The following is a 27,728-nucleotide window of genomic DNA, read 5'->3' as shown; positions in this document are numbered from 1 at the left end:
AGATCCCGTGGAGGGGAGCATGGTAACCCACGCCAATATCCTTGCCTAGAGAATCCCATGGACAGAGGAGCCTGGGAGCTACAGTCCATGGGGTCACAAAGAGTCAGACACAACCGAAGTGATTGAGCATGCATGGGATGGGTTCATCAGAAAGCTAACTCTAAAACAGAATTAAGTATGCAGGATGTTTATCAGGAAGTGCTTTTAGAAGAAATACCTGTGGGAAGGGTGAGAAGGCAGCAAGAGTGGACAGAAATATCAACAACCTCAGATATGCAGATGAAACCACACTTAGGGCAGACAGTGAAGAAGAACTAAAGAGCCTCTTGATGAAAGTGAAAGAGGAGAGTGAAAAAGTTGGCTTAAAGCTCACCATTCAGAAAACTAAGATCATGGCATCTGTTCCCATCACTTCATGGGAAATAGATGGGGAAACAGTAGAAACAGTGTCAGACTTTATATTTTTGGGCTGCAAAATCATTGCAGATGGTGATTGCAGCCATGAAATTAAAAGACGCTTACTCCTTGGATAGCATGTTTAAAAGCAGAGACATTACTTTGCCAACAAAAGTCCGTCTAGTCAAGGCTATGGTTTTTCCAGTGGTCATGTATGGATGTGAGAGTTGGACGGTGAAGAAAGCTGAGCGCCACAGAAATGATGCTTTTGAACTGTGGTGTTGGAGAAGACTCCTGAGAGTCCCTTGGACTGCAAGGAGATCCAATCAATCCATCCTAAAGGAGATCAGTCCTGGGTGTTCATTGGAAGGACTGATGTTGAAGCTGAAACTCCAATACTTTGGCCACCTCATGCAAAGAGTTGACTCATTGGAAAAGACCCTAATGTCTGCTGGCCCCCGCTGGGACCCTCCTGCTTTGTCCCTGCAGCCTGCAGTGGGCAGAGAGCTGCCCATGGCCGGGTGGGTTCGTGGGGCACCAGTTCTCCCCTTTCATTTTGCTTGCTCCTTCGCTTGGCTTAGCCCCGAATTCACTTTGAGGAGGTGAACCCGTCTGAAATGCTCAGTCAGAGGACCCAGTTCACCTTGGGTTCCCTCCATGATATGGTTTTAGTCTCAAGCAGGTGCAACTTTGAATGACTTTTTATTCTCATTCTGTGTCCTGTCTTTGCACACAGGTCTCATGGTCATTGGGGACACTTTGCTGTGCCCAGAAAACCTAGATCCTGACCAGGTGGAGGAGCTGGAGATTCAAGCCCTGCTACCTGCCCTGTGACAGAAGTACCTGACTGTGCTCACCACCCCCGCTGGCTGTTGCAGCCCATCCCAGCAAGGGGTGGGAAGGACATCTTCCAGGTGGACTGGACATCCCTAAGCACCTGATCCCCTTTGGGCAAGAGGCCTGTCCAGACTGGGCTCTTGAGAGGAAAGTGACTGAAAGGCCAGCACATGGTGATACCATACAGTCACTGCCGTGCTCTGGACTTGCCCATCTGGTTCTGTCTGAATCGGCCCCGCACTGCGGTGCCCACTTGGTGCAGGGCCGGGGGCAGGCACTCCCCTCATGTGGTGCTGCTCTGGACTCAGCGAGAGACTTTGGGACTTTGACCTTTACGAAATGATGATGTTGCCACTCGTTTTGGCCCTGCTGGGTCTGGGTGCACTTCAGGTCAGTTCAGTCGCTCAGTCGTGTCCGACTCTTTGTGTTCCCATGAATCGCAGCATGCCAGGCCTCTCTGTCCATCACCAACTCCCGGAGTCCACCCAAACCCATGTTCATCGAGTCGGTGATGCCATCCAACCATCTCATCCTCTGTCATCCCCTTCTTCTCCTGCCCCCAATCCTACCCAGCATTAGGGTCTTTTCCAATGAGTCAACTCTTCGCATGAGGAGGCCAAAGTGTTGGAGTTTCAGCTTCAACATCAGTCCTTCCAATGAACACCCAGGACTGATCTCATTTAGGAAAGACTGGCTGGATCTCCTTGCAGGCCAAGGGACTCTCAAGAGTCTTCTCCAACACCACACTTCAAAAGCGTCAATTCTTCGGCACTCAGCTTTCTTCACCGTCCAACTCACATCCATACATGACCACTGGAAAAACCATAGCCTTGACTAGACGGACCTCTGTTGGCAAAGGAATGTCTCTGCTTTTAAATATGCTATCTAGGTTGGTCATAACCTTCCTTCCAAGGAGTAAGCGTCTTTTAATTTCATGGCTGAAGTCACCATCAGCAGTGATTCTGGAGCCCCAAAAATAAAGTCTGACACTGTTTCCACTGCTTCCCCATCTATTTCCCATGAAGTGATGGGACCAGATGACATGATCTTAGTTTTCTGAACGTTGAGCTTTAAGGCAACTTTTTCACTCTCCTCTTTCACTTTCATCAAGAGGCTCTTTAGTTCTTCTTCACTTTCTGCCATAAGGGTGATGTCATCTGCATATCTGAGGTTATTGATGTTTCTCCCGGCAATCTTGATTCCAGCTTGTGTTTCTTCCAGCCCAGCATTTCTCATGATGTACTCTGCATATAAGTTAAATAAGCAGGGTGACAATATACAGCCTTGACATACTCCTTTTCCTATTTGGAACCAGTCTGTTGTTCCAGGTCCAGTTCTAACTGTTGCTTCCTGACCTGCATACAGGTTTCTCAAGAGACAGGTCAGATGGTCTGGTATTCCCATCTCTTTCAGAATTTTCCACAGTTTATTGTGATCCACACAGTCAAAGGCTTTGGCATAGTCAATAAAGCAGAAATAGATGCTTTTCTGGAACTCTCTTGCTTTTTCGATGATCCAGTGGATGTTGGCAATTGGATCTCTGGTTCCTCTGCCTTTTCTAAAACCAGCTTGAACATCTGGAAGTTCACAGTTCACGTATTGCTGAAGCCTGGCTTAGAGAATTTTGAGCATTACTTTACTAGCGTGTGAGATGAGTGCAATTGTGCGGTAGTTTGAGCATTCTTTGGCATTGCCTTTCCTTGGGATTGGAATGAAAACTGACCTTTTCCAGTCCTGTGGCCACTGCTGAGTTTTCCAGATTTGCTGGCGTATTAACTGCAGCACTTTCACAGCATCATCTTTCAGGATTTGAAATAGCTCAACTGGAATTCCATCACCTCCACTAGCTTTGTTCGTAGTGATGCTTTCTAAGGCCCACTTGACTTCACATTCCAGGATGTCTGGCTCTAGGTGAGTGATCATACCATCGTTATTATGTGGGTTGTGAAAATCTTTTTTGTACAGTTCTTCTGTGTATTCTTGCCACCTCTTCTTAATATTTTCTGCTTCTGTTAGGTCCATACCATTTCTGTCCTTTATCGAGCCCATCTTTGCATGAAATGTTCCCTTGGTATCTCTAATTTTCTTGAAGAAATCTCTAGTCTTTCCCACTCTGTTGTTTTCCTCTATTTCTTTGCATTGATCGCTGAGGAAGGCTTTCCTTTCTCTCCTTGCTATTCTTTGGAACTCTGCATTCAGATGGGAATATCTTTCCTTTTCTCCTTTGCTTTTTGCTTCTCTTCTTTTCCCAGCTATTTGTAAGGCCTCCTCAGACAGCCATTTTGCTTTTTTGCATTTCTTTTCCATGGGGATGGTCTTGATCCCTGTCTCCTGTACAATGTCATGAACCTCTGTTCATCAGGCACTCTATCAGATCTAGTCCCTTAAATCTATTTGTCACTTCCACTGTATAATCATAAGGGATTTGATTTAGGTCATGCCTGAATGGTCTAGTAGTTTTCCCTACTTTCTTCAATTTAAGTCTGAATTTGGCAAGAAGGATTTCATGATCTGAGCCAGTCTGCTCCTGGACTTCTTTTTGCTGACTGTATAGAGCTTCTCCATTTTTGGCTGCAAAGAATATAATCAATCTGATTTCGGTGTTGACCATCTGGTGATGTCCATGTGTAGAATCTTCTCTTGTGTTGTTGGAAGAGGGTGTTTGCTATGACCAGTACGTTCTCTTGGCAAAACTCTATTAGCCTTTGCCCTGCTTCATTCTGTACTCCAAGGCCAAATTTGCCTGTTACGCCAGGTGTTCCCTCACTTCCTTTTGCATTCCAGCCCCCTATAATGAAAAGGACATCTTTTTTAGGTGTTAGTTCTAAAAGGTCTTGTAGGTCTTCATAGAACCATTCAAGTTCAGCTTCTTCAGCGTTACTCGTCGGGGCATAGACTTGGATTACCGTGATATTGAATGGCTTGCCTTGGAAACGAACAGAGATCATTCTGTCGTTTTTGAGATTGCATCCAAGTACTGCATTTCGGACTCTTTTGTTGACCATGATGGCTACGCCATTTCTTCTAAGGGATTCCTGCCCACAGTAGTAGATATAATAGTGATCTGAGTTAAATTCACCTATTCCAGTCCATCTTAATTCACTGATTCCTAGAATGTTGATGTTCACTCTTGTCATCTCCTGTTTGACCACTTCCAATTTGCCCTGATTCATGGACCTCACATTCCAGGTTCCTGAGCAATATTGCTCTTTACAGCATCGAATCTTGCTTCTATCACCAGTCCCATTTGCAACTGGGTGTTGTTTTTGCTTTGGCTCCATCCCTTCATTCTTGCTGGAGTTAATTCTCCACTGATCTCCAGTAGCAATTTGGGCACCTACTGACCTGGGGAGTTCATCTTTCAGTGTCCTATCTTTTTGCCTTTTCATACTGTTCATGGGGTTCTCAAGGCAAGAATACTGAAGTGGTTTGCCATGCCCTTCTCCAGTGGACCACATTCTGTCAGACCTCTCCACCATGACCCATCCGTCTTGGGTGGCCCCACACGGCATGGCTTAGTTTCATTGAGATAGACAAGGCTGTGGTCCATGTGATCAGATTGGCTAGTTTTCTGTGATTATAATTTCAGTGTGTCTGCCCTCTGATGCCCTCTTGCAACACCTACCATCTTACTTGGGTTTCTCTTACCTTGGACGTCGGATATCTCTTCACAGCTGCTCCAGCAAAGTGCAGCCATTGCTCCTTACCTTGGACATGGGGTATCTACTCACGACGGCCCCTCCTGACCTTGAATGTGAAGTAACTCCTCTCGGCCCTCCTGTGCCCACGCAGCTGCCGCTCCTTGGACCTGGGGTAACTCCTGCTGGGTCTGGGTGACTGACATAAATGTGTTGTTAGGAAACTTGTCAGTGTTTTTCCCTCTCTCTTCTGGTCCAAACTCCTGGATATTGGAACAGTGTCCAGGGAGTGATGGGGAAGAAGGCTGGGGGTGGGACTGCACATCAGCAGGCAGAGAGGCCCACAGGCCCAGAAACAGGCTGTCATGTGTCCTTGCACGTGACCCTTGCCTGACTGTAAAGTGTCCCTTGGCTCTCAAAGTTGTGTGTTGGACGTGGTGCCTGGCTGCCTCACGTCCAAAGACAGGCTCCTAAATACAGCTGTGAGGGCAGAGCGGCAAGGCCTGGTGTTCACCTTGTGGAAACCTTGTACTTGTCTTTGGGTTTGGGGTAATGTGTTTGCAAGGCGCTTGGGGGCTGGGATGACCCTGCTTCCCAGTCAGCCTCTTGGGGGAGGCCCTGGATCGGGAGCTGGGATGCTCAGCTGCTGATCAAAAACTTGTGTAATCGTTGGGGGACACAGGAGGAGCCCATTCTGCTGCAGGGTGCATGACTCATGGAAGGTGACACCCCTAAGGACAGGAGCCCAGGTGGACCATCTGCTGAGTGTCAGGCAAGGCCCAGGGACTAGTCTGTCCTGGGCTCGCCTCAGCACTCAGCTCATGGGTCAGACCCTTGGATGAGCCTATGAAATGCTGCTGTTTAAGATGAAAAGGGACCATGGGAACTGGACTGAAGCCTGTCTGGGGCATGAGCTTCCAGCCTCATCTGGCTCAACCTGTGCCATGTGTGAATACAATGGACAGATAGAAAGAACACAGATTTGCAGTTCTCGCTTGATTGTTTATTTACTCCAGTGCAGTTTTGCTATACTTTGTTAGAGTCAGAAATCTAGTTTTGATTAAAAGAGTGTTTCTGAGTGTCCCTGGGGATCTGGCAGATAGATCAAGGATTGGGCTTCTTCTTGGCCTGCTCATAGAGGGTACACTTATACTCTTGAGGACTCTCCCTGCTCCACCTCTGACTCAGGGGCCTTGTCTGGGGCCATGACTGAAAGCCCCGCCATCAGGGTGGCGTAACAGGTGTTGTACAAAGTCATCCCTGATTTGTAACCTGAGTACACCGGGGGGCTCTCAGGAAGTTCACCTGGGCTGCCCCTTCCAGCAGTAGCTGAGGGCATAGATGTAGCATTGCTGGATGTGCCCTCTCCACTGGGGCCGCCCTGCTCACTAGGGAGACGGTTTCCCCCAGCCCGCCTGGATACGCTGCCCATAGACCAAAGGTCTGAGAATCGGCTGGGGGTTCTGCAAGCAGTTGGCATTCCCTTCTGGACTTTGTTTCCAGCCTCTCGGGTGAACTCATTGTGGTGGAGTCGAGGAGAGAATCTGGTCGCCACCGCTCTCTTCTTTCTCTTTGGGCTGTCTGTTGTTCCGGCGGCAGGCTGAGAAGTTATTCTCGGGTCGCCTTTCCTCCATATTTTCTGCAGGAGGCGAGGCTTGGCTCTCTGAAAATTGGAGTTGCGATAGAGCTGAAAGAAAATGAATCACTTTAGCCATGAGACGGGAGAAGAGCCCTTCCTCGCTGCCCTCTTCCCCACAACTGCTTGGGGCGTGCCTAAGTATGGAGACAAGGTCTCTTCATTCTGGCAGGTTATGAGGCTCTAGCATGCCGCTCCCTAGAGCTCCCCTAGGGCCATCCTCGCTTGAGATGTTACTGGCCCTCCCTGAGATCAAGTGGCCCTTCAGGGTCTGGAGTCACCCCCGTGGATGCTAAGGGGAGGGAGTGGAACATGACAAACCTGTGTTTTCCTCCTTCCTTAACCACCCCCATCACGAGAACAACGTTCTCCTGGGAAATGAAATCCGTCCAGCACTCGGCTGGTCTAGTCCAGTCTCCCCAGCAGGGCTTTCTACGTTACCATCATCTTCTTCCCCGCAGAGCGATTCGAAGGGCCGATTTTCCTGAAGCCGAAGAGATTCATTTCACGAATGAAGGTCTTTATGCTATCCGTTTCAAAGATCTGGTCCACGCCTCGTCGCTGGAGAACCTCCGTCTGGAAGAGATCTGCTTCGATGACCACCGTGTCTCCCTTGTTGTTCCAGCACACAGAGGTGAAGGCTGAATCCTCCACGATCCTCCAGAGCTTCCTGGGGAAGGACAGCCCGAGGATGGCATTGCTCTCTTCCTTGTTGGCCTTTTCCAGATTCGGGCCCTGTAGGGGCAGATTGCCAGGGAGGCCTGCATCTGGAGTCTCGGACTGGTCACCTGGCTTTTCCAAAGCCTCCCCCGAATCCACATTTGGATCCGGGGAGGAATCATGGGGGTCCCCTGCTGTGGGCTCCCCATCAGTTGATGGGGCCGGCAGGGCTGCCTGTGCCTCGCGGGGACTGTGACTAGCCGTGGAGCCCATCTAGCTGAGGAGCATTATCTACCCAAGCAGTGAATGCTCAGGGAAAACAGGCCTCAGACCAGGGTCGGGGTGCCCCATAAATACTCTCTGGAGATTCTAGAATCTGGGTGGTGGGACAGGCAGCCAATTAAGTGGTCCGCTTCCTTAACTGTTTCATGATGTCACAGAGGTGAGGTGGAGAGGCAGCCCTGGCCCAGTGTGGGGGAGGGGGGACGGGGATGGAGATGGGATCCCCAGCTTGTCTCTCGTCTGAAAGTACAGAAAAACTTGTTTCAGGTTGCCTGAAAAGGCTCCCATCTGCTGCCAGGCACCTTGTTTCAGGGGGCCAGGCCCTGGATGGGTTGACAAATGTGTCCCTGGCTCCATTCCCCTCCCTAGCAATGTGCAGGCCTGTGGCTGGCTTCTGCTGAAGGGCCAGGCCCTGGCCAGTCCTGGGTCTACTAACACCAAGAGAGACCCCAAGGATCAGATGGGCCCCTGGCGACTGTCCCCCCCAGAAGATGGGGTCCATAGTGGGCTGATTGGCCTAGCCTGAGTTGGTGCCCGCCCCCCCATCCTTCCCCCTCTTCTGGTTGGTGCTGCCAGTTGGTAGGTCCTGCTCAGATGGCCCCAAAGTCAGAGTCCTGTTTCCTGCCCCCACTGCTGCCCAGGTCAAGCTCTCCCCAGAGTAGGGCTGTGCTCAAGCACAGTGGGAATGACCTCACGTTCCACTTGACTGTCCCCAAGCACCTGAGACACAGATTCCCCAGGAGGCCGTGTGGGAGGGCACAGCCAGGCACTCGGCTGAGCTTGCAGCCTCCCGAGCTCTGCCCACCCCCAGATCTCATCCCGCTGCAGATCACAGGCTGTTGTCTTCAGTTTCCATTTCTTCCCATAAAGACCACTCTCATGGCCCTAGAGTCCTCAATATGGGAACACCTGCGTATACTTTCCCCATCCCCTTCCCAGAGCCTCACGTTCAGCCTCCCTGGAGACTGCCTCAGAAACCCTGTTTCCTTTTGTCAATGGGGTGGTTGGGCTTCTGCTACCCCCAGTCCTGGCCTCCCATGTCCAACTTGGGTATCTGTGGGTACTTGCCCTTTGAAGGACTTGATTGGGGGCTCAACATACAGCCTGTTCTGTTGTAAACAAGAACTTCACTAGTCCTCTTCGAGGCCAGCTCTGCTCTTCTCCACCCCTGCTCCTGTACCCACCACCACTATGGACCTGTTCTCCCTTACCCAGATGGCAGGTACAATGAATTATTTTGTTGGCTCACAGGTTAGGCACTTTTGAAGGGGCCTCCTTTATACACACTCACTCCCAGGGATATGTCTGACTTGTTGAGCTAGATGTGACCAAAGGAAGCCCCCATCTACCTGTATTTGAAAATGGATGAGAGTCAGGGTGTGGGACTGGATGAAACCTGAATAAGAGTCACCGGTCTTCACTGCACATAGACAGCAGAGCAGTGGGTTTAGAGGTGCGTGTTCTCTGGCCTTTGTGAGCCACTGTTGTTCAAAATCACCATGTAGGGATCAGACCAGCACCTTGGAAAGGCCCCTGTTCAAGGACCCTAGGGCACTGTATCCCAGCTCTGCCACTAGCAGGGTCATTTGCCCTGTTTGAGGGCCACTGCCTGGTGTCTGAAAGGGGACTGCTAAGAGGGTGTGGAAGAAGCTCTCCCAGGGGCCTTTCTTCCTAAGGACTGGTGGCCTGGATGAGCTCCAGGCCTCGACTTGGGCTTCTCTGTGGCCTTTCTGCTTCTAAACAGGTTAACAAAGCATTCCTTCAGGTTGGTTCCTCCGACTGGGACACGACCCTGGAGGCTGTGAACATTGGTGGGGCCCACTGGCGGCTCCTCTGAAAGGGGACCAAAGGCCGCGGCATCTGTGGGCAGCCTGGCTAGGTGGCCTTTCCTGCCCCAATTCCCCCAACTCAGGGCCCCCTGGGTCCTGAGGGAGCTGCCTTTTCTGGTGTCCCTCCTCCAGGCACCACCCGGGCCCTGGCAGTGGGGTTGCGTGGCACCAAGGCACCTTTGTCAGCTGTGGCTCAGGACACTTGGGTTGTGCACACACAAGCTCTCATGACGTGCAAGGCCTGCCTTTCTCAGCCTCGCTCTCCTGCCCCTGTGCTTGGCATCCCTGCCCCAGTGTCCCCAGCCCAAAGGCCCTCCAGATGCTCCTCTGCCTCACTGTGGCTGCAGAGACCTGGAGCTTTGGGGGTCTGCCTGTGTTACCTTCCTTCCCGTATCGGAGGAGGCTCCTGTAGGGCCTTATCCCAGTGGGCACTGGGGCCATAGAGTCAGGCCCTCCTCCTTCCTGCTCAGTGAGGAGCTGGTCAGCCTGGCAGGTTCTGTTGGGCAGGAGGCCCTATGGCAGCAGCAGGGACAGGGCGCCGGCCCCCGGCAGAGTCAGTTCTCAGCAAAGCACAGAGCAGCCCCACAGTGCTTCTGATTCTCCTCGTCTCCTTCCTTCCGCGGGCCTGCTTTTTGTCACCTCAGAGGCATCCTGCAGCATCGAGAAGAGGAAGGTGTGAAAAGTCGGAAGGTCGGGCCGTGGCCTGGGGTGGGCGGAAAGGGCGGGGGCTCCAGAGGAGTTGAGACCGGGGCTCTGAGTCCACCCTGGCCCTCACTAGCATGTGATCCTGGGAAGATGCCCAAGCCCTGGGACCTCAGTTCTTCATCTGGGAGGCCAGCGGGTGTGAGAAGCCCCATGTATTGGGCAGCAGGATGCGTGTGACAGACGACACAGAGCTCACAAGGCCTGGTGGCTGTTGGCACTGTGATGGTGGAGCAGGAATCTCTCACACTGCTGCCCCCAGACACTCTTCCACTCTCCACTGTGCGATGGGGTTGACTGCTTTGTGGTCCACGGCATGTCAGAGGATAGGTACCTCAAACAGGATGATTTATAAATAAAACACAGTAACTTTTCCAGTTAGACCAAAATGGACCCTAGTGTTAGTTGCTCAGTCCTGTCTGACTCTGCAACTCCATTGACTGTACGTTGCCAGGCTCCTCTGTCCATGGGGATTCTCCAGGCAAGAATACTGGAGTGGATTGCCATGCCCTTCTCCAGGCAGGTCTTTCCTACCCAGGGATCGAACCCAGGTCTCCGACAATGCAAGCAGATTCTTCATCATTTGAGCTACCTGGCAAGCCCCATTTCCAGTTGGAGGACCTGTTAAATTTGGGTGTGGAGGAGTGCTCCAGCAGGACACAAGATGCTCCAAGAAATGGAAGCAAGAACCATTCTTTGCTTGTGTCCCACTTGGTCCTGCATCCAAACCCCTACTTTCCATCACTGAAGCCCCAGCAATGGTCAAGTCTTTGATTATGATGGCCAATTACAATCAAGATAATTAAAAGCTAATTAACACCTTGAATTCTGGATCCCCAGGACCAGGAAAGAAAGGGTTGGCCCATGGATTTCTGGGCATCACATCAAGGGAGTGAGGCAGGAGGACAGAGGCAGACCACGGGACTGCAGGGGGAGGGGGGGGTTGTGAGCAGCCTCAGCTGAGAAACCCACCCTGGGCGTTCTGACTCAGGCCACTGACAGGTCTCCTCTTTAGGGGTGCTCTCGGGCCTCATAGCGGAGCTCCTGCTGAGCGGCCTGACCCCTGGCTACCCGAAGGAGGAAATGAGGTGTCTCCTCAGGGTGCAGCCAGCCCAGCTTGAGGCTCTGGGGCTGACACGGTGGGGGGATTAGGGCCTTGTGGGCTCCCCTCTGTGCTGGGATGGGGAGCCCCTGGTGCACACTCATGGCACCCTCCTCACCTTGATTCCTGGTACTGCCTGGACCTCCTCTTTTATCTGACATGTATACACAGGCCATAGACCTCAGCCTTCACCTCCTGATTCCTGGAGCTCCTGTGACAGAAATGGAGGGAGCACCTCAGGTGTAGACTGTGGCACAGACTTGCGCCTTCTGTGCTGGTAGGAGGGGTTGACTCTGTGAGGTCCCCCCATATCTGGGGTGGGTAGACCCATCGGAGCTCACATGTAGTGCCCACTTTTCCCCTGGCACGGCCTGGTCCCTTCCCTTTGGGGGCCTGTAGGGAAACTCAGAACAAGACTGAGTCTGGACAAAAAGCGCTGAGGGGCCCCACATGTGGCCGCACCTGCCCAGGGCCTCCCACGTGTCCTAGGCTGGGGAGATGCTCGGTCTTCATCTCCCGCCTGGCCACCTAACACTGACCACAGAGGTGGGGGTCTGCTCAGTCCTGCCTTGGGGTCTTGAGAGTTCATCCTTGCGGATCTGAAGCCTCCACCCTCCTCCCTAACATCTCACCTCTCGAGGGCCCTAAACCAGAGGTGAATAAACTGCTCACCCCACTCTGGGGCCTGCAACACCCACCACAATGGCCAGGATCCCTCCCTTCCTTGTGGTCTAACAGCCTCAGTCCTTCCTCACATGGAGCCTGGACTCAAGGCAGGACCCGAGAATCTCCTGTTCACCATTTTGACGCCCCCCCCAATCTCATGAGGTCCACAGTCTCTCTGAGACCCGGATGTCAGAAAGTGAGGACCGGCCTAGAGCACTAATTCCACACCGACACCTACCAGGGCCGAATGTAGGGGTGTGGATATGTGGGGTCCCGTCAGATTGGGGTCCAGGGTCCCCTGAGTCCTCCGTCAGTGTACTCCCTTTGACTTCCTGGAGGACCTAGACCCTCCCCTCTGCTCACATGAGATCCCACCCCTTATCCTAGGTGCTCAGTCACTCTGAGACTCTGATGGGGAAGTCAGGACACCCTGTGAAGTGCTCATCTCACCGCCAGGGATGCCCAGGGCTGGCAGTAGAGGCATGGAACTGTGGGGTCACCTGTGTTCTCCCTCTGGGTCCTCATCCTGAGCCCCAGCAGGTCCTGGGATGCCGAAGTCCTCGGCAGAGACCAGACACTCACACCAAGGGACTCGTTGACCTGAGGCCCCGGGAGGAGTCTGCGGACATTACATCAGGGCTCCAAGCCCAGGGCTTCTTAGTGGCTGAGGACACCATGGGCTGAGATGATGTCCCGGGAGTCCCTCAGCCTTTCCTGTGCTCTTCTCCTTGACTCTCAGCTAGTTTGGGCACTGCCCTCAGCCCACCTGATTTTGCGTCCCTTAGAGAGCCAGGCCCTCTTGAGCCAGAACACCCGAGAGGGAAAGTGGGGTTGGGGGGCACATTCGCACAACCCTGCCGGGGTCTCCCAGAACTGAGAGCAGCGATGACCTGGATGTCCCAGGTCCCAGGGGCCCCCTCAGGGTTTTACCTTGACTCCTAGCACAGCTGGGTTCCTTCACTCTGCTGACCTGAACCCGGACACTTGACCCAGGCCCTCACTTCTCCGCTCCCATAGGGATCAGTGAGGTTACACCTGGATGCTGTGCCCCCTGGTCCCCCAGGGCTGTTGGGAGGGCCACACATGCATTCCCTGGGGACCCTCAGTCTCCTCTGGTCCTCACCTCGAGTCTTCGCAGGACGTGGGCACCTCCCTCTGCCCACCTGAGACTGCACCCCAAAGACCAAGCCCCTGAATCCCCAAGTTCACTGAGGAAGTGAGGGGGGGTGGTGTCTCAGCCTGACAGCCCAGACCAGGGCCCCCAGGAGTCCCAGTAGGTATGGAGTTGTGTTCTCTGGGACCCTCTGTTCCAGGGTGACTGCACGCCCACGTCCTCAATCAGGAGGGGGCCTCCTTAACCCTTGAGAGAAGGCTACAGTCCTAGCACAGTTGCTAGATGGGGGCCTGCTGCACCCATGACTTTGGGGGAACACAGAGAACCACTCACCGTCACATGGGGGCCCCTCAGCATCACCAGACTTTGGAAACTTTTGTATAAATGATGTTTTAGCTGAACAGGGTGAGGAGTGGCAGGTGAGTTAGCAAGAACTCAGCAGCCTGGAGATGGCCTTTGGCTGCTCATAGTGACTTCACACTCCTCCTCTCTGGGGTATCCCCAGGGTCATCTCCTGGTGGCTCTCTTCCACTGGTCTGCAGGTATGACCCCCGCCACGGGCCCTTCTTGTGCAGAGTGGCCAGAGGGGCTCTTGGGGGCCAAGAGCTAGTGAGTCATGGGTTCTAAGTCCCCACTGGTCGGGCGACTTTAGACTCTTCCCCCAGGAAGGAGAGACATTCAGGAGGAGGGTGGGTGGCTGACCTTCCCTGCCCCTGGGGCCCCTGAGGGCCAAGGACTCAGCCTTACTGCAGTCCAGCACAGCCCCCATGACGGTCTGGCTGCCCCCAGCCCCCACACAACCCCCAGAGCACTGCTCGGAGACCGGAGGTGCTACCTGAGTGAGGCTTGGGTGTCCCCAGATCTGCTGAAGGCGGGGGCGTGCAGAGCTCACCGTCTGGGGGGTTTGCATGGGGCCTTGGGGGGACCCCTGGCCGAGACCTCAGACCTTGGAGATGGGGACCTTCCCTCCCTTTCCAGAGGCTCAGCAGATGGCTGAGCACCTTGCTGCCCAGTCATAGGCCTTGCTTGTGGGGTTGGGCGTGGAAAAGACCCAGGCTGTGGTGTCTCATCAGCCTCCCCTGCTGGTTTGTAGCTCGATCCATCCCAGGGCCTTTCCTCATGACAGTTCCCATGGAGTCCCAGGTGGTTCCTCCTGCAGAGAGCTGAAACTCCAGAGCACCACCAGCTTTGCTCACCACAGGCTAAGCCTTGTTTCCATCATCCAGAAATCAGCCTTTTCCCGCCTCCCCACCTCATCCCTGTTTGGCCATGGCACCTCCCTTTGTGAAGGGAAGAGCAAGGGAGCCCAGAGGACACAGGGGCCACTGAGGACCCAAGATGAGCACTGGGCCGAGGGAGGCTCGGGCAGAGCTGGTAGGAAGTGAGTTGGTCATGGACCACTGGCTCCCCTGGGTTTGCCCGTTTGGGCCTCCAGGGTCACCCTTACCTAGTTGGAGCACTTGTGAGGCAGGTCCCCTCTCTGAGACACCCTGTCTGGTTGAATTGCATTTCTATTCTCCTAGACACTGTTGCCTGTGCAGCCCCAGGGACAGAATTAAACCCGTGCCTCTGGAGCCGACTGGCCTCTCCTCTGGTGACCTGGGCATGTGTGGGGCTTGAGACAGTTTGACTGTCCAGGGCCAGGCCATCAAGGCCATGTTCCCTCCCTACACTCCTGTGTGACCTTAGGCTGCTGCCTCTCCCCGGCCCAGGAGGACGCGTGCTTAGCCACTTCACTCCGCAGACATCAGTCAAAATTTACCAAGGACTGAGCGGTGGGAGTGAAGTACCACATGGGTCTCTTTTGATGTCAGGCAGTCTTGACTTTGTAAATAAAAGGTGCTTTTGTGACAAGCAGATGACTTGAGATTACAATCTGCCCATCTCTGTTTTCTCTATAGGTTTACAAGTAAGCAGGTGCCACACATGCTGAGGCTTCTGGGAATGTGGTTTTTAAATAGCATCTGCATGTGATTCCAGGTCAGGAGGAATATGGAAGTCAAGACAAAAAAATGAATGAAACCTTCTGAAATTTAAGGTGTTCCCCAGGCAGCAAACCTTCGTAAGGGGCTGCGTTTTGACTTGGAAGTGAGCAGCCTGGTCGGGCGTCACAGCAGCTCAGTGCTGTGGCTGACAGAGCCCTGGCCTGCACCGCCCCGTGTCCTTTCTCAGGGGCCTCCTCTGCCTGCACCAGGCTGCCAACAAGGGAGCCTTTCGGTTCCGGTGGACTGGTGTGCGTGCTCCCCCCTCACCTGACCTCAGAGCTCTTGTCTCTGCAGCATGACCCTGGAGGGCTATTTGCTATGCTCCTCAGGACAAACTCTCTTTTAGATAACGCGCATTATAGACTGGACACCCCAGTGATCAGAGGGTGCTGAGGTGTGACACCCTCGGAGTGCTCAGCTGAACAAGGAAAAGAGAAACAAGAAAATGTCACCTGATGCAGGCCCTGCAATGATCCTTGGGCCTGGTGTCCAGACACCAGCGAGTCCCCAAACTGAACACCTGCAGGCCTCGGGCAGGGACCACGGGCTCCAGCCCTGGGCATCTCAGGACAGGAAGGGCTCTTTTGGGGTCTCTGACAAGGGGAGGCCTAACTTCTCATCTATCAAGTGAGGAGCCTGCTGGACAGTGTCCCTGTGCCCATGAAGCCACTCAGTCAGGCGCCTGTCCAGCCCTTGATGGGTCATTTCAATGAGTCGGTGCAGAGCGTCTGAGGGGTTTCCCTGGGTGTGTACGAGGTGCCCGCATTGGGCCAGGGGTGAGTGGCCATCTGTGTTGCCTTCTCAAGCAAGCAGCTGCCTGAGGGGACTCAAGTGCTCAGCCAGGTTCAGGATGGAGGCGCTGAAGACTTGTGCTAGGTGGGAAATCCCTCGTGTTTTTAGGCTCTTTATTGCCCTGCAGTGTTCTGAACACAGAGCCGTCTCTATTTGCCTGAATAGCATGCATGTTTGGGGTCCTCTGGGGGTGCACCTTAAGAGGGTGGTGATTACGGAAAAGAATGGTTGGAAATTATGGGAAAGAGGGGCTGCCTGAGCACTAGTAGAAAGCGTTCTGGGCCTGAGCGGCCAAGGTCAGCTTGGGGTCTGGCCCGGCAGCCACGATGGGCATCCAGGTGGTGCAAAGAGGCACCAGCGTGGCCACTGGGAGCTGCCCAGGGGGCAGGCTGAAGATCTGGGTGGGCACAGTGGTGGGGCCCACCACCACCACGGGAGGAACCATCTGGGCAGGAGGCCAGGTGAAGCAGAGCCACTGGCCCTTGATGGGCAGGGCCACATATCAGGACATGGACTAGAGAGACTGGAACCTACGTGCTCTCAGGCTGCCAGGTGTCAGGACCCATCAAGGGGAGGGGGGCTGCTGTCCCCAGACCAGCAGCAGCGGCAACATAGGTCCCAACCAGGCCAGTGGTGGGGACAAGTTTCAGGTGGCTCACGGTCCCCTGGGCACACTCAGGGCAGGGTGACACGCCGTCCTGTGGCTGCACGGTGCTGGGCACAGGAGGGATTCCCAGGGCTGCCAGCCTGCCCTCCACCTGCGGAGATGTAGACTTAATGCCCCCTCTCCCCTTCATCTTCCCCAGGAGGTGTGGGCCGTCTCTCTTAAACAGGGGACTGCAGCAGAACTGTAACTGGGCTTCACTGAGAGAGAAAGAGAGAGAGAGAGAGAGAGAAAGAGAAGAGCAAAGTCCGAGTGTCAAAAGGCTTACTGAAACCAGCACCCTCCCGGCTAGGCCCCTGGGTACCCTCACCCAGCCATCCCCAGGCCTCATGGGGAAAGCGGGACCCTGTCCCACAGGAGGCAGTGCCCCAGCTTGCACATCCTCGGGACTCAGTATCTCACCATCACCTCTCGACCTGGAAAATGACTCAGAGTGGCCCAAGAGAATCCGTACAAGGCCCAGAGAGGGGACTTGGCATTTGCGGCTGGCAGACTGCAGAAGCTTCTCTGCTTTCTGTGCACGTGTCGACCTCTGGCCTGCACTTCCTCGGCTGAGCAGGACGCTTCCCAGGAAAGGACCCGTGCCTCCCTGCACTAAACGTCTGCTCCACAGCTATGGGAGTCAGGTGCTTAGTCTCTCAGTCGTGTCTGATTCTTTGCGACCCCATGGACAAGAGCCCACCAGGCTCCTCTGTCCATGCGGATTCTCCTGGCAAGAATACTGGACTGGGTTGCTATGCCCTCCTCTAGGAGATCTTCCCAACCCAGGGATCTTCCCTCCCCTGGTCTCCCGCCTTGCAGGCAGATTCTTTCAGGTCTGAGCCATGAGGGAGTCATGGGGCACACAAACCCCTCTCTCCACCTGCCTCCACCCCGGGCCCATTTGTGCCCTGGCTGGAGGACAGGAAAGTCCAGCACTTAAGCAGTGTCATCTCTTTCCCCGGTGTGACTGCGATCTAAGGGCCCACGGGTCGGCGGTACAAAGTGACACCTGGACTGGGGGTATCGTGACCTGATCCCTACTGTGCATTCAGCTCACCTCCGTCATCTCACACTGACATCCCCGGCAGGGAAAGAGGGGAGAGGCGGTGACTTCTTTGTGTTGAGCATGCTTAGGCTCTTCCCCTCACAAATCCCCAATGCAGCATACAGCACTGGCAGCTCCGGCAGTCACGCTGGTCCCCAGTCCTGTCTTTACACACAGTTTTCCCGGCAGGCCGGCCACCGTCCCTGGCGGCCCTGAGGTTGGCACCCACCCTGCCCCCAGGGCCCAGCAGGTACTCCCCCGCCCTTACCTTGCTCAGGACACAGACAGGTGGCTCCTCCGTGAGCAGGCTGGTCAGGCAGAGGGAGGTGAGCACATTGTGGCACGCTTTGCTGAATCCGTACAGGCTGAGCTGCTGGACGAAGCTCTTCATACAGTCTGTCTCAAATACCTTGTCTGAGCCCACCCTCTCCAAAATGTTCTCGAAGAGCTCCTCACTGATGCCTACGCAAGTGCCGTCTTCCTCCCACCGGATGGACACAAAGCGGTGACTGTTGACGATGGTCCACCACTTCCTGGGAAAGCGGAGGGAGAGCAGGCTGCCCTCTCCCCCAGGCAGGGCAGCACACTCGGTGTGCAGCCTCTTCAACAAAGGCTCTTCCCTCAAAGCCTGGAAAGCACTCTCTTACAGCAGCAGCCTGAAGCTGAGATGGGCACGGGCTGGGCCAGGCTGACCGAAAGGTCCACAGGGAGGGGCACAGCTCTCTGAGCCGAGGGCCAGAGGCCCTGTGTTTGGAAGAAAGGGAGCCCCTCCAAGGCTGGGAACCCCATCCATCGCCAGGACCTCCTTGTCTGCAGCCACGCAGAGGGTGGTGCATCCCTCCTTCCTGGAAATGGGACAGTGCAGTGGCCAGGAGCAGTCAGGCTCACAAGGGTGCTCGGCCCCTCACCAAAGGCCTCTGCTTGCTCGGGGCTGCCATCACAAGGCAGTCATTAAGTGACTTAATAAAGGACCGGCTGCACCCAGGCTGGTCAGCGTGTCAGCCTCCTGGTCCACGCTCATCATGGCAGCGGGCCCCATGACACTCGTGCACGGGAGTGAAGTCTCAGGCCATGCACTCATGCGAACCGGGCATGGCCTTCTGGTCTTGGAGCCCAAGGGCCGGGCAGATGTGCCCTTACAGACGTGTGATCCTTAAAGTCAGCCCCTCCTCTGTGTTCACAGGTGCCTTGAGGGTTCTGCATGGCACCCTTGTGCTCAAGCACAGCCTCGTCCAGGGTGCGGGTCCACCATCAAGGGTACAGTCACCCGGCCCTCTGTGCACTGTTGCTGGCCAGGCACCCAATCCCCCACACAGACCCTCTCTGGGCCCTGCCGTTGGTCTGCGGGAGCCCCAGGGTGGGGGCTGTAGAGGCTATGGACGAGGTCCCAGGGACACACAAGGAGGACAGGTTGCCATCCTCTCGGCTCTGTAGCCTGCCCATGTCCACCCTAGGCCAGCCTTGCTTTGCATACTGCAGTCCCAGGCATGTGGCAGGGGGTGGTTGCCCTGGGCCTTCACACACAGTGTGGCTCCCTTTCCTGTGACCACCGTCCACGGGACCTCCATCCGGCTCTGCGTCCAGGCCGTGAGAGCTGCAATCCTGCTCTGGGGCCTGGTGCTCTAGTATCAAAGAGGCGGCCATGCAGGGCAGCCCACATGGGAGGCCCATCCCACTAGTGCCCACCACCCCCACTATGCTCCTGGGGTTGAGGATCTTCCTGAGACTTCCAGAATCAGAAATGCCTCTGACCTTGAGGCGTCAGCCAGCCGGGGCCCAGGAGCCCAGCCCAGTGGTTGAGAGAGAAGGCTCGGGTGAGGAGATGCCAAGGTGGGCATCACTGCCCTGCTGATCCCCAGCTGCCTGGCTCACCCACTCTGAGCCTCTGCTTCCCCACACGGGTAATCCTAGGGGCACTTGCCTCACGGGGTCCTGAGGACTCGGGGGAGGTACATGAGGTGGCGAGGTTCCTGACACATATGTATGCCACGTAGTTACAGGGAAGTGTGCTGTGTCTCACAGCAAGTCTGCATCTAACTCGTGTAAGCACTGATCTCCCGGTGGACGTTGGCTCCGTGCTGGAAGCCTCCGGTCACCAGCGAGGGGTCAGCTTCCTTGCTGATTCTTGCAAACTGGGGGCTGAAATACCACCTGAATTAAATCTCTCTGGACACAGCTCGGGTGAGCTAGATAGCATTGCCCAGTGTTTCCTGTAGACAAAAGCCCTATTAGTGCCCTCCCATGTGACCCGGGGATGCCTCGGACCCCTGAAAAGCCGATTTCCATTTTAGACCGTCTGGGACCCCACAAACACTCTCGGCTGCCTCCTCAGCTCTCAGGATTGTGGCAGGGCACTCTCTGCCAATGGCTGAATTCCCGGGGCCGCCCTTTCCTCTCTGTATGTCCTGGCTGCCCCTGCATACTCCTGAGAGATGATCACCCACCCCTGCTCCCCTCAGCTGGCCATGGCAGCTCGAGATTCCCTTTTGTGCTGGCCAATAGAACTCCCAGCATCCTGGTCCTTATCTAAAGCAAGACCTGCACAGTGCACATGGAAAATGAAGAACTAGTTTATTGAACAGCTAAAGGGGGGGAAAAGAGTGGACTGGGCTACATTTGTTACATACCAAGCAGGAAAGGCAACGCCATTCCAAGTGTCCCCCTGCAGATAGCACAAGCTTGGTGGGTGCAGTGTACATCAGTGGAGCCCGGTTTATATAAGGTAGCAGCTGCCCTTTCTCCCCCTCTCCCCTGCTCCTGGGTGACAAAGCCGGGACTCCTTTCACCCTCGTCTACTCATGGCCATCTTGTTTGCATCACATCTGCTTTTTTCCTTCTGACTCTTGGCTATACCCCAAGCTCCTAGCTACAAGCTTAGGCCCAGCGTGCGATGGACAACAAGCCCCATATCTCAACCTGTACACGCTGCTGGACGTTCCTAGTCTTGGCACCCTTGTCCAGCGTTCCAGTTTCCTGGCATGCTTTATGGTTCTCTGCAAGTCAGTGTTCCCAGTGTGGTAGAAAAAGTAGAAACTGTTTCTTGCTTACTGTGGCAGTTCTGGCAGCAGCAGGTACTATGTATATGGAGAAACTGAAGAGGAGATGGCAATGTCCCATGAAGGGGGTAGCACTCTGGTGGTCAGGACAGGGGTGTTACTGGCTTCTACTTCTGCAACAGAACATGTATGACTCCAGTACAAGCTTGTAAAAAAATACTTTAACAGAATATACTGTACAGAACTAGGATTTAACACGGTATATTACAACGCTAAAATATTTGTATAAATACTATACAGGCACGGAGTCACTCCATTAGAAAGGGCTCACCAACGGGGTCAGAAAAACCCGGAGAGAAATGATGTGCGTGGCAGGAGCACGGCCAGTCACAGCAGTGTGGGTGCATGTGAGGCCTGAGGCCTAGTCAGGGGCCCTGACCACACCACAACAGGAGTTTCTGAGCTAAGTGGTCAGGCTGGCTTGGTTCAATAATACATTTTTGAATAACACTTTTGACGAGAATTTTCACATTAGAAAACCAGCTGTGTGGCCATTCCTTCTCGGGCCCAAGTCAGCTCTGAAGGCACCTGCCCATGGGGAGTTGCTTCCTCTGTCTCCATATGCTCCCTCCATCAGGTCCAAAGCTGCTGACGTGCACCCCACATCACGCTGCATGTTCCAGGCACCTGCCAGCTGCATGTCCCGTGGCGGTGAGTCACTGGGTGGGCATTGAGTGCAAACAAGGCATGAGATGGAAGTCCCTGGAGACCCAGCTCCAGCTCCAGTTCAGGGTGGGAGGGAGGGGGTGAATGGAGAAGCAGAAGAAGGTGGAAAAGAGGGCGGGCCAGGTGCACTCTTGATCTGCCCTGGGAGCGCGGTCTAATCTGGCATTTCGATATTTAATTTGGGAGGTGGGAGGACATACTTCCCAGGGCTCTGGGTGATAACCACCCGGGTCTTCTTTCGAAACATAGGAGCGATCTTAGGAGGTTCTGGAACTGGCGTTTCTTCTGTTTCCTCGCTACCTTCATGGTGGAGGTCGTAGGAGATGTTTCCATATTCTCTCAAAAATGGGCAGATTTCAAGCAGAAACTGACAGAAATCCTTGCGAATCCCAAACCACCCTGTAACAGAAGAAACGTACCTTCTCAAACACTAGCCTTCCCTGAATCTCAGGTTGCTTTTCTTTCCTGAAGAGTTTTCCTTGTATAATGTACTGCTTTATCCTGATGTCTTAGAATGAAGCCTGAGCAAGGCCTCAATACCAACAAGGACCATAAGGATGCCCTGCAGCTCTGTGGCTCTGTAGCTAGGGGTCCTGGACTGGCAGCCCCCAGGATGTCTCCCTGGGGCCTGTCAGGGATGTGATCTTGGGCCCTGGTTCAAACCTCCTGAACCAGAAACTCTGTGTGTGTGGGGGGGGTCTTGGGGCTCTGATGGGTCCTCCAGTTTGAGAACTACTGCCCTAGTGAATCTCAAATGCCTATGGCACCTAGACAATGTCAACCACTCAATCTTCCTGGTCCAGGAGAAAGGCATGTGCAACAAGGAATGTCATCCAAGAAAAGGGTTTCTGTCACCCCTGGAGTCTGGGAAGACAATAGGCGTGTGTTGGTCCACGCCAGGAGGTGGTCTGAGCTCATAGGGCCACCTCAAAGCTCCTTCTCCAAGGCCCGCTCTTCCTGTCTGGGTACCACTAAACTGTCAGGTCAGTGCTGGCTTTCCTGGGGTACAACACCTTGTCACATTAGCTTCCAGAAGGGTGTGCTCCAGGGTTACATGCAAAGGAGCTCAAGGACTAGTGAGAAGAGGCTGTCATCAAAGAGCACTTCTAAACAGGTATCATCACAGTGGAGAGGGAGAGCAAGCGAGCCGGGCACCACTGGTGAGAGTCAGTGAAATCAAGAATGATGCTGCCAAGAGTGAGGAAACAGATCCCGGAGGATGTCCAGGGTTTGGGAGATGATGTGGATTTTCACTGAACCTTCAGGAGTCCCTGGCTAGAAGGGATAATGTTTCTCACGTCACAGTGAATGGACTCAGAGAGGCCGCCCGCCATGCTCAGTTCTCCAGTCACAGGGTTAACAGTGCTCCCTTTCCTGGAAGACTCCAGGTCTTCTCCAGTCCCAGCTTTCCCAGGGAAACTCCTTGACTGAGGTCCTCAGGTTCGTTTTTTCATAGAGCAGGGCCACACACACACCCATATAGCCACACACCAGACAGAGATGTGCACACCCACCATTCAAGGACTTCCAAAACGCTAAGTACATACAGTGGTTTCCGCCTTTCTGTCCAAAGGTGGTTGCCATCAGAGTGATCAAGGAAAGCCAAAGGGGGACAAATATGGGGATACAGGAGAACGCGTTGTGGCCGTCCAGCTTATGAACCAGCAGGATCTAAGGAAAGAGAAACGGTCAACGTTCTGTCGATGGAGCGTCTGAAAACAGACCCTGTCTGAAGCCAGGCTGCCCTCCCTCGTCAGGCCTCCTAAGGCAGAAAGGTCACCCCACAGGAGATAACAGAAACTCTACATTCTAGGGGAAAGGATGAGAAGAGCTTTCACATGGCTCTTCAGGATGAAGCAGAATCCATCCACCTAGACAATTTCCAATATCTGGCTTGTTATGGGAAACCCTTCCTGGTGATTTTTTTGGAGGAGTCAACAGTGCCCATTCTCTCATTCTCCACAGGGCTCAAATACCAAAACACCACATCCAACTTTCTCTTTCTAGAAGACAAATCAATACATTCAGATGCATGGTAGCTGGAAAGGTCCACTTCCCACCGCCAGCCCCCAGGCCTCCAGAGAAAGGCAGCTCTACTGTCCTGTGCTCCTTCCCAGCCCCATGGCGGGTGTCATCCAGGGGAGGCGCAGTCTGCCAGAGAGCTTACCTCGAAAGTAAGGAGTGGCACGACGATGGTCATCCAGCTTAGCGCCATGGTGATGTGTGTCCTCCTCTGCTCTGCGATCACATCCATGGAACGCAGGAACAGGACGGACCACACGATGTAGTAGAGAACCACCAGACACAGAAAGGACATGAGAATCCACAAGGGGACACACACGACCTGAGGGCAGGAGGAGAGAAGAAAGGCCTTTAGGGGAGGCCCGGCTGACTTCATCCTGGATCTCTGCATGTAAGAAGGTGCCAGGCCTGGATGGGGCTAGCGTGGAAAGATGACCCACTGCTCCTGGTGGGGTACCCCACAGCTGGGGCCGCCCTTGGGGTGGAGAGCAGCCATTTCCCTGAATCCTGAGCTCACTCAGCTGGCTTGTGCTCTGCCCACCTCCCCTCCACCTGCCAAGGGTAGTGAGGCCACCCCAGCTCACGAGCATGTCCCCTCTTCCCAGGCACTGCCCATCCTGCCAGGGGTTCTGTAGCCAGAGGCTGGGGATCATGCTCCCTGACAACTCAGGCTGCCCAGGGGACCCAGGCCCTCCGTGAACTTGCACACTGAGGCCAGAAGGCTTCCCCGCTGCCTCACCCAGACGGGTTCTGTGTCTATTGTTGTCATACCAGAAAGACTTCGTTTCACCCCCCATACAAGCCTAGAAGATGAGTCCCGGGGCCTCACCAAGCTCCCTCCGTTTGATCTTTTCCCCCTTCTCGATGGCCCCTTGGGTACATGTGTCGTCCCTTTGTTTTCTGTTGTGAAACAGTAAAATTGACTGTTTTCCATTGGTGGCCAGTTCCATGATGGTTCATACAGGCATGTGTAGATCTGTGGGGCCTTGGGCGAGACAGAGGATAGCTCCCTCACCGTGCCACACTCCCTCATGCTCTGTCTTTGCTGTGTCACCACCTTGCCCCACCCCCAACCCCCGGAAGCCACTGCTCCATCCTCTAACACAACACTTCTGTCTCTTCAAGAACGTGACAGAGATGGACTCATACAGCATGTCACCTTCCGAGGCTGCCTTCTCCCACTCAGCAGGACATCTCTGAGACGCCTTCAGGCTGTTGTGTGTATCTATCAGTCACTGCTGAGCGGTGTTCCCCTGGATGGATGCACCCCAGCCTGTTTATCTGCTCACCCTGGGAAGGAAATGTGGGTGCTTTCCCGCTTTGAGCTGTTACAAATGAAGTTGCTGTAAACATCTGCGCCCAGGTTTTTGTTTGGCTGTACATTTTCATTTCTCCAAGGGAAACACCCAGGATTGGCACTGCTAGGTCACATGGCAACTCTATGTTTAACTTTATAAGAAATTGCCAGGACATTTTCCAGAGCGTCTATCCGGTTTGGCCTTCCTACCAGCGATGGGCAAATGTCCTCGTCCCTTGGGTCCACCCTAGCACACCTGGTACTGTGGCTATCTTTGCCATTTTGATGAAGGTATTGTAGCACCCCATTCTGGTTTCTATTTGCTTTTCCCTAGTGGGTAATGATGTCCTTTTCATGTGCATATTCACCATATGCCTATCTTCTTTGTGAACAGTTGGTTCAAGTCTTCTGTCAATTTGAAAATTTGGTTGCTGAGGTTTTTAGTTTTGAGAGTTCTTTAGATGCTTTGGATATATGTCCTTGGTTACACATGTGTTTTATGAGTATTTCCTCCAGTCTGCAATCTGTCTTTTCATTAATATTACTTTAATTTTGAGCTTCTTTTATGGACCATGTTCTCGGTATCACTTCCGAGAACTCTTCACCTAACTCCAGATCCCAAAGACTGTCTCCTCCTAATAGTTCTTTGGTTTTCACATTTCATTTTTAGACGTAGGACTTAAGCTGGACTCCTGAAGAGGCTGGACTTCCTGCCTGGAGGTTTGCTGTGGTCTTCCTCCTAAAGCACATCGGGGGTCAGACACAGTGGCCTGGCCCTCGTGGGTAGAATGTCAGTGAGCAGCCTCACTGGGGGAAACCTGCAGTCAGTCTGTTTCATCTGCTAGGATTTGCACAGCACTGGGGCAGGAAAAATGCCTTTGTTTATCTATAGAAAACATGAATAGGTTTTCCTAATCTTTTTTTTTTTTCCTAATTGTATCTTATGCTCAAATTGTGATCTTACTCAGATTTGTTTCTGCCATGGCACAAGAGAAAGCTCTGAGCCTAATTACCATTCTGCAGATACAGAACCCTGAAGATGTAAGATGGATGACTGAACAATAGTTTTTATTATGAATGTCTTATCAAAGACGTTAGGAAGAAGTGATAGATCTTGTCTTTATTCACTATAAAGGCATCTTTTATTCCCTTATTTTCTTCCTTGTCTCCAAATGAGTATTTTCTTTTTTCAGTATATATATTTTTTACCTTTGTTATTTTTTTTAAAGGTAAATCATGTTCATCACAGAAAATGTCTTGTGTACAAAACTACACAACAAGCAGTGGGGGACGGGATCCCAAACCCTGGCAAGACTTCATCTCACAGAGGCAATGTAAGTCTTCCACCTTTTCTCTCATCTTCTATGTTACTATGTTACTAGTTACTATGTTACTAGTTGTATGTTACTAGTTGAAACTGTACTGTATTCTCTAATTTGCAGCTTGCCAAGAATGGATGGAGCCATTTACATGTATGTATGTGCATGTGTGTGCATACACACACACACACACACACACGGCTCCATCCATTCTCCTACCTATGTATGCACAATTGGTTTTAACCAAACACCCATTCACAGAAGTCAGAGGTCACTAACATGACTTAGACTTCATCCCTGGCAGAAGTATAAAGAGGCACAGTTTTTTTGAAAAAGGAGTTGGCAGTGCAGTTTGTATTTCAAAATCTCAAAAAGCTCTTACTCTCTGGGCCAGTAATACTGTTTTGGAGTCTTTCCTAAAAAAAAGCAATGAAAGAAAAAACCAGGCAAAGATTTATCTACACAAAATTATATGCTGCATCATGATTTATAATTGTAAAAACACGGATAACAAGTTCAATATTCAGAAATGAGGGGACAGTCTGGTAAATATATTTGAAGAATATTTTCTATCAATTAAACTTTCAAAGTTATGCATATAAAGAGCATTTATTGACATGGAAAAATGCTTATGATACAATATTAGAACAACACAGCAGGATACCAAATTATAAATGCAGTATCATCTCAATTATCCTTATGAAACAATAAACCCCCAAACAAGGAAACAAAAACCACTAACCATGTTATCTCCCAGTGGATTATGGGTGCTTATTATCCTATTACCTATGTTTATCTGTCTTTTCCAAGATTTCTATGATGAACATGAGTTTTATAATAATAAAAAAAAAGTCTATTTAAGGATTTAAAAAGTTACATACAAGCCAGGGCCAGTGAATGATCTTGTCCAGTCTTAAGGCAATGAATATAAACTGGAGAATGTTGACAGAACACAGGATTTCTAACTAAAAATGAAGAGAAGAATCAGTTAAACAAAGTAACAGTTGTATCCAATACCACAGTTGTTTGGCTAACATTTTAAAAAGGCAATGCAAATTATAATGCAGCAAAAGTTTTATTACATCACACTTGGAACCTCCTGATTTTCAGCAGAGAGGAGCAAAGCAGTGCTGTGCCAAGGAGAACCCTGGCCCTGGGCTTGTGTCCCGTCCTCTCTGATCAGTGGCTGCTTGGCCCTTTAAGCTCATCCATGCAGTGACCTGTTTCCAGGCCTGCAATCTGTAGGCAGTCTTTGCTGGACTCCCCAGCTCCCCTCCTGCCCCTGCCCACATACATCTATGTTAGGATGGTTCCTAACCATCACTGTCCTGCCTTCTTCTTGTGTTGGGACTCCGCCTGCACCCCACACTTTCCTTTCTGGATCCTGGAGGACCTTGTCACATCAAGATGCCACTCGTGGATGCTTCACTGCATCTTGAAACCGCCATGCCATGGATCCTTCCTGCAAGCACATGTTCAACTCATCCCCATTAGACACGAGATAACCCCCAAACCAAATGAACCCACACTTCTCTTGATCCAGTACCCCTACCATCCCTAGTTTTCTCTTTCCATCACCACAGAGCTTTGTGAGACACCATGGACACTCGAGTTTCCGTGGCCTCCCCTGCCACTCCAAGCTCCGGGGTCCACTGTGCACCGGCCTCTGTCCCCACAACCACCTCGAAATTGCTTTCCTCCAGGTCCCTAGTCACTTCTGTGGCATTGGGGACACTGCCACTGGCATCCAACTGGGCGCTGCCACACCAAGTGACACTGCCCACCACTCTTCCCTCATTGAGGAACCCAGTGTGTTGTCTCGCCAGCCTCCTGGTCTCTGACACTTCCCTGTCAGGTGCCTTTTCCTCTCTTTAAATGGTGATGGCCCCTGAAGTTCGCCTTCTCTACCCAGTGGAGAGACACAAACGCAAACAGGCATGCTTTCTTGAGTCCGTTGCTTCGTTCTGGGTGGGGAGCAGAGCTGGCCTCCACACCCCTGGCAGGCACGCCCTCCTCCTGCTTGCTTCTGCAACCTCTG

General features: G+C 52.9%; 1 protein-coding gene and 1 pseudogene across 3 annotated transcripts in view; both read right to left on the bottom strand.

Annotated features, from left to right (window-relative positions):
• Positions 1-5,852: 5,852 nt before the first annotated feature.
• On the bottom strand, positions 5,853-7,493 carry LOC145535930 (heat shock transcription factor, X-linked member 3-like; annotated as a pseudogene). The gene is made up of 2 exons (XR_014075540.1): positions 6,949-7,493; positions 5,853-6,558 (listed from the first exon to the last, which is right to left on the bottom strand). The product of XR_014075540.1 is annotated as a heat shock transcription factor, X-linked member 3-like (transcript).
• A 12,389-nt stretch (positions 7,494-19,882) lies between these two features.
• The window catches only part of TMEM185A (transmembrane protein 185A), a 38,191-nt gene continuing 30,345 nt past the window's right edge, over positions 19,883-27,728 (bottom strand). Inside the window, exons 4-7 of one of the 2 annotated variants that reach the window (XM_081567085.1) lie at positions 26,572-26,655; positions 23,220-23,396; positions 22,600-22,723; positions 19,883-21,451 (exon numbers count right to left, since the gene is read on the bottom strand). In XM_081567085.1, the coding sequence (XP_081423211.1) occupies positions 21,207-21,451; positions 22,600-22,723; positions 23,220-23,396; positions 26,572-26,655 (630 nt within the window). In that variant the 3' untranslated portion in view covers positions 19,883-21,206. The remainder of the gene's footprint in view (positions 21,452-22,599; positions 22,724-23,219; positions 23,397-26,571; positions 26,656-27,728) is intronic. The other variant, XM_081567086.1, reaches the window with a different exon arrangement.

The sequence above is a fragment of the Giraffa tippelskirchi genome, chromosome X (assembly GCF_054371585.1).
Source record: "Giraffa tippelskirchi isolate mGirTip1 chromosome X, T2T-mGirTip1v1.2.pri, whole genome shotgun sequence".
Lineage (NCBI taxonomy): Eukaryota > Metazoa > Chordata > Mammalia > Artiodactyla > Giraffidae > Giraffa > Giraffa tippelskirchi.
This window is presented reverse-complemented; position numbering and strand designations above follow the sequence as displayed.